The sequence below is a fragment of the Capricornis sumatraensis genome, chromosome 5, assembly GCF_032405125.1.
Source record: "Capricornis sumatraensis isolate serow.1 chromosome 5, serow.2, whole genome shotgun sequence".
Lineage (NCBI taxonomy): Eukaryota > Metazoa > Chordata > Mammalia > Artiodactyla > Bovidae > Capricornis > Capricornis sumatraensis.
The window spans coordinates 109,885,886-109,892,542 of record NC_091073.1 but is presented as its reverse complement, the minus strand read 5'-3'; the positions used below and the strand labels follow the sequence as shown (position 1 = coordinate 109,892,542).

General features: G+C 45.2%; 1 protein-coding gene across 1 annotated transcript; it reads left to right on the top strand.

Annotated features, from left to right (window-relative positions):
- The first annotated feature begins 934 nt into the window (after window positions 1-934).
- LOC138079860 (serine protease 1-like) lies at window positions 935-4,750 on the top strand. Its single transcript, XM_068972611.1, has 5 exons — window positions 935-974; window positions 2,344-2,503; window positions 2,942-3,199; window positions 3,949-4,081; window positions 4,601-4,750. Exons 1-5 carry the CDS (start codon window positions 935-937, stop codon window positions 4,748-4,750), a joined length of 741 nt encoding a protein of 246 aa, XP_068828712.1.
- Window positions 4,751-6,657: the final 1,907 nt, after the last annotated feature.

The following is a 6,657-nucleotide window of genomic DNA, read 5'->3' as shown; positions in this document are numbered from 1 at the left end:
CAGTGTTTGATACATTATAAGCACTCAATAAATTCCCATTGTCTTTTCACTGGCCAAGAATTCTGTAACATTTCAGCCTCCAGATTTTGGTGAACTGACTAGGGAAGTGTTACATAGTGGTTGAGAGCATAGACACTGAAGCCAGATTTCCAAGGCTGGAATCCTGACCCTACCATGGACTTGCCTTGTGATTTTAGCAAAGTCCCTTGTATTTTTGTGAGCCTTCAGTTTTCTCATCTGTAATATGGAAATCATAAGAGGGATCTTATAGGTTTGTCTAGAGATTTACTAATTTGACATAGGCTAAGTATTTAGAATATGCCTATTAAACAGTAAGCTCAGATAAGTATAAATTGGGCTCACTTTCTCTTCTCTATTTTGAACTATTGTGGTTTTGAATAAAATTTTTGTTCTTTTCTTAGGGCAACAAGTGTTCCTATTAATAACAAAACATTAACATGGGTATACAAGGCCAGAGCTACCACAAGACAGATGATATAATTGTGAAACAGGCAATATTAATTAAACATCAAGGGTGTAGCTCTCAAGATAATCATCCTCAGGATAAAAGTTCACACTTGAGACAACCAAGGACCTAAATTTTTTGTCTGGGAATCAAGCCACCTGTAGCCCTGTTGTGTGATCTTTCCCCAGCTTACTTTTTTATTTAGGGGAGCAGTGTCCACCAGGTGGACTCATTTCTTCCATTCCCATAACCTTCTGGAAAAGTGGACATGGGTGGATGTTTAAATTGGATGCTGACTTATCTTCAGTGTGGCATGGAATTGAATTCTAAATTTGGATTTGTGATTTTCCAGGGAAATCACATTTCTGGCACCTGTGGCCATGGGTGTCAATGACAAACCTAGACATATAAATAGCTGTGGATGGAAACCCTGCAACCTAGTCCCTAGTCCAGAACCGGTGAGCAACCATGCAGACCTTCATCTTTCTGGCTCTCTTGGGAGCCGCTGGTGAGTCTTAACAAATAAGTGATCAGTAGGGGTCTATAACTTTTTTAAGGTTGTACTTCGTACTCTGGAAGCCAACAGTGAATGCCAAATATAATCTCTGTACTCAAGAGGCTTAAGATGTTGAAAGAACAGTGTATAGTACACATGTCTGTAGACAACTAAATCTCATTTGTTGGAGATTACGGAGAGCTGGGGTGATCAGTGTAGAAAGCATCAAGAGGAAGAATCTGCCCTGAATTTCAGGTATGATCTATGAAGAGGGGAAAAGAAAAGATAGTCAACATTAAGGAAATGTTTTGATCTTTAAAAGAATTTGTAGCTAACAATTGGAACAAATGACCACTCAAGCTCCTTGAGGCTGTGAGTATCTCACTTGACTCTCCTCTATACTAAAAAGCTTCTTAAGAGGGAGCTTAACAGGCAAAGACACTCTATTTCTTATGAATAAAATCTTCGGGCTGGGTTTTACCACATCTTCACTAATGAAATTTTGAAGTAATGCAAAGACTATTCAGTTTTTATACTTCAAACTTATTATAAAATTTCCTCAAATTTGATTATTATAAATGAATTCAATAGGCCTACTTATATATCAAAAGTGTCTATCTCAAAGTTAGTTTAGGAAATATGAACAATGGGGCATAGAGCATATGATCCCAGATATTTAAAGTCTTTAGGAATCATAGTAAGTCAGTGGTCCAAAATTTACAGTGCTGAATAAATTTAAAATGTTGGAAACATGATTGGGATGAGGAGAAAGATTGGAGAGAGACACTTTATAGTGTTCTATGAGATTATTTAGTGAATATTCTAGGTGAGAACCAAGAAGAAATTGGGGGAGCAAAAGCACAAAACTCCTTATTCTTTTACAGCTCAGAACAACTCAGGCGGCATTTAAGAGTTTCCTTTCTGTTACCTCTTGTGGTATTTATACTGTACTGAACTCTACAAATAAACACAATGATGGTGACTGCAAAGCTTCACTGAACACATACTTAAATATCTCCTTTGTGCCAAAAATATTCTTTATATTCTCAGGTAGTGGGCTTCAAGGCGTATATTGTGTAAGGAGTCTCTGCTATGAGTGTGTGTATCACATACATAAAAAAAAGAAATCTGTGTATTGATCAAATGTAAAGCATGCATGAAACATTAATAGTTATAATAGCATAAATATTTAGCATATGTGTCAAGTGTATAGAACAATAAGATTTTGAAAATAATAATGCTAAAATCACAGTTTCTTGATTATGCCTGATAAGAAAATAGGACCTATTTTTTTTTCTGGTTCATCTGCAAAACCTTGCTACAAAGTAGAAATTCCACAGTGGATCAGTTCTTCAGATAGTTTCCAACTTTCCTCTGTCAGTTGCTTTCCCCGTGGACGATGATGACAAGATCGTGGGCGGCTACACCTGTGGGGCAAATACTGTCCCCTACCAAGTGTCCCTGAACTCTGGCTACCACTTCTGCGGGGGCTCCCTCATCAACAGCCAGTGGGTGGTGTCTGCGGCTCACTGCTACAAGTCGTAAGTAACCAGTACTCACAGCCCTGTTCTCTGAGTTCAGGGCATCCTCAACCATGCCACAGACCATCAGGGTGAACAGAGTCATGCTTGAGGGGGACCATTCAGATTCCAAGACCTCATTATACGCCCCCACCAGACATTGTATGCATTGAGGCCTTCCAAATGAAGGCAGTAAAGACACAGGGAGGAAAATAGTGAGTGGTTGAATATATCTAGAGTATTCTAACATAGCTCTTTCCCAGGTGGCTCAGTGGTAAAGAATAACCCTACCAATGCAGGGGACGCAGGAGATGAGTGTGTGTGTGTGTGTGTGTGTATGCGTGCACATGCATGCACTGCAAGGGCCCTCTGTCTGTGCTTATGCTCAAGACTGGGCTCCACGGGGAGGCGGAGGCCCTCACACTGGAGACTTAGAGAACTTGTCATCTTTTGACCCAGCGGAATCCAAGTGCGTCTGGGAGAAGACAACATTAACGTCGTTGAGGGCAATGAGCAATTCATCAGCGCATCCAAGAGCATCGTCCATCCCAGCTACAACTCAAACACCTTAAACAACGACATCATGCTGATTAAACTGAAATCAGCTGCCAGTCTCAACAGCCGAGTAGCCTCTGTCTCTCTGCCAACATCCTGTGCCTCTGCTGGCACCCAGTGTCTCATCTCTGGCTGGGGCAACACCAAGAGCAGCGGCAGTAAGTCTCACGGGGACGCAGTCAGCAGGTCTGAGAATCCTGGAGGTGAAAACCATGCTCAGGGTCAGGTAGCCCTCTGTCACCCAAAGCAGCGTTCCCAGAGGAGACTGGCATTCTGTGGAATCTTGGGATATATAACTGAAATGTGTAGGCTCCCTCTGCTTGACAACACAGAAAGAAAGGACTATGCTAAAGTACTTTTTAGCAGGCATGCAGCTAAAATATGAATGGTGATTTGCCGAGAAGCAAAGAATGAGGAGGTACACCGAATAGAGACTGAGGTTGGAACTGCTCCAAGTATAGCCCTGCTTCAGAAATAAAGTCTCCAGGTTGAAGATATGTGGTCACTGATACTAGTATTCAGTTCAGTTCAGTTCAGTTCAGTCACTCAGTCGTGTCCAACTCTTTGAGACCCCATGCCTCCCTGTCCATCACCATCTCCCGGAGTTCACTCAGACTCATGTTCATTGAGTCCATGATGCCATCCAGATATCTCATCCTCTGCCTTCCCCTTCTCCTCCTGCCCCCAATCCCTCCCAGCATCAGATACTAGTATTAGGGAGAGAACACTTTGCTGACTAAAACCATTTGGAAGACCCTCCAGATAATGGTTGTTCTTCCATAATAGAAGCTACTAGCAATTGGAGGGAAGGAATGGGAATATTGGGAAGATGGGGAGAGGTATTGAGAAAGATATTTCCCAGAATGTATGGGTAATTCTCTTCTCTTTTGAATCTTGTCCACAACAGCCAGCTACCCTGATGTTCTGCAGTGTCTGAAGGCCCCCATCCTATCTGACAGCTCTTGCAAAAGTGCCTACCCAGGCCAGATCACCAGCAACATGTTCTGTGCGGGCTACCTGGAGGGCGGAAAGGACTCCTGCCAGGTGAGCTGCTTCGCACTCCTTGTCCTTCAGCTCAGCCTCACGTACCTCCGCCACATTCCCCAGTTCCTGAAACTCAGAACATTGAAATGCTGTCTCTGGGACAGATCATGAGGGCTCAGGATAGGCTGGGGGAAAATAACAAGTTTTCTTTTTGCCGTATTAATGATTAAGTTTCAGGGGAAAAGATACTTGCACAGATCGTGTGCAAGCAGCACATCCAGGTGCCCTTCTGAGGAAGGATACAGGGGTAGCGAACTCCGAAAAGAGCCTGGCTGGGTGGGCAGCACTGAACTACCCATTCCTTTCTGGCCTTACAGACCTGCAGCTGATAGAAGGAGGGAGGAGAAAGAAAAGGGGCATGGCGTGGAGAACGAGGGTGGGCTTTCCCAGGAAAGAGATGGGCTTCGTGGAGGATCAGCACGTGGAAACGTGGTCCCCGGGGAGAGGAGGAATGCCTTTGAGCCTTTCTCCCCTCTGCGCAGAGCTGTGAGCTCTAACTGGCTCTTCCTTCCCGCCCAGGGTGACTCTGGTGGCCCTGTGGTCTGCAGTGGAAAGCTTCAGGGCATTGTCTCCTGGGGCTATGGCTGTGCTCAGAAAAACAAGCCTGGTGTCTACACCAAGGTCTGCAACTACGTGAGCTGGATTCAGCAGACCATCGCTTCCAACTAAACAGCTTCATCTCTTCATGACCCTCCCTGTCAGCCAGCGTCACCTTCCTCCCATCCTGAAAACACTACTGAAATAAAATAACTTATAAAACCAAATATGTTCAAGTGAAATTAGTTGATTTCTATGTACTTTCTCTTCAATCTGGCTGCTGAGAAACCAGTGGACGTAGAGTTGTGACGATGGAATGTAGATAAGTTTGTGGAAAATTGATCTATTACCCTGAGGTCATAAAAGTCTAGGCTACAAGGGTGGTGTTCTCTGTTCTTTTCAGTCTTATCCCAAGAGGAAGCACAGACACCTCCTTTAACCCTTCAACACTATTCCCTGGATAATTTAGAGAATGAACAGGAGTACAGGTCCCAACACATGATTCCTAGGTGTATTTGATATGAATTAAGAAAAAAGGTGCCTCCCAGGTAGCGCTGGTGGTGAAGAATCTGCCTGCCAATGCAGGAGACGTAAGAAATGTGGGTTGGATCTCTGGGTCAGGAAGATCCCCTGGAGGAGGGCATGGCAACCCACTCCAGTGCTCTTGCCTTGAGCATCTCATGGACGGAGGAGCTTGGGAGGCTACAGTCCCTAGGATCGCAAAGAGTTGGGCCAGACAGAAGCAACTTAGCACACACACACAGGAAAAAAGATACAATATGGTGTAAACATTAAAGCATTGGAATAGGAGGAGGAGGTCTGAAAGGTAAAAATGTTTGTAATCCCCAGTAGGATCACGTGATGGGTGGGTGATAGATGGGTGTTATCTTAGTTGGTGCTCTATAACCAGAAAACCATAGATTGGGTGGCTTAAGTAACAGACATTAATTACAGTGTTTGAGGCTGGAAAGTTCAAGATCAAGGTGACATAGGAGGGGGCCCAGTTTTTGGCTTGTAGATAGCTGCCTTTTTGTATCCTCACATATGTGAGAGAGCTGACTCTGGCACTTTAATAGGGGTGATTGGAGTGCAGCCAATAGCATGCAGCTGTTACCCTATTACCAAGAAACCATTACTACTAGATCATTAGAAGGAGACCTTTCACCTGGTGGGTGGAAGTTGCCCTTGGCCAATGGTTGGCTGTGTTGTGGTCCTCCCAGAGGAGAGTGTGGTAAGGGGTAAGTGGAGGCCTTCTCCCCGAGCCCCTGCAGGCCTTCCCACCTTGAGTGGGCAGGTAAGCTGGGTGGGCTGGGGGGACAGACTGGGGGCTGTGTCCTGCAGAGCACCGAGTCCTCACTGCGGCCACCCCCTGGCTGGAAGAGTCTGTCTCCCATCACTTCCTCTGCAACCTAATGGCTGGGGCTGTCTGCCTGGGTCCATGGTACACACCCCACTTCACAACTTTGGGTGGCCTGAGGAGCCTGGGGGCCAGCTGAGTCCTGGGCACCTGGCACACTCAGTGATGACAGCTGGGCAGGGTCTAGGGACTCCATCCTGAGGGAGCCAGGTGGGATCTGTCTCATCAGCTGGGCCTGGGCACAGGGGAGATGCAGATTGGATGCTGGTTGAACGCTGCAGGTAACCGACCTGGGCAGACACCCCTTTTTCATAGCCAGGGCCTGGATCTTGGCAGGTGAAAGTAGAGCCTTGGGACCTTTGCTTTTCTTGTCAGAACAGAGAATAACATTTGTTTTGGTGGAGATTTATAGCAATGTGGTGACAGCCATGACCCTACCTTAAGAACAAAGGCTCTGACACCAAGATGTCTGTGACAACTAACCACACCCCATCCCTCAGTTTTCTTATAAAAGGGCTTTGCTGACAGCTTTCAGGGAACTTGAGGTTTAAGCCAAACTCCATGTTTAAGCCACCTGTTTCCTTGCATGGCCCTGCAATAAACTTTTCTCTTCTCCAAACTCCAATGTTTTGGTATTGTTCGGCTTCATTGTGTATTGGGCATAGGGACTTGTGTTCAGTGA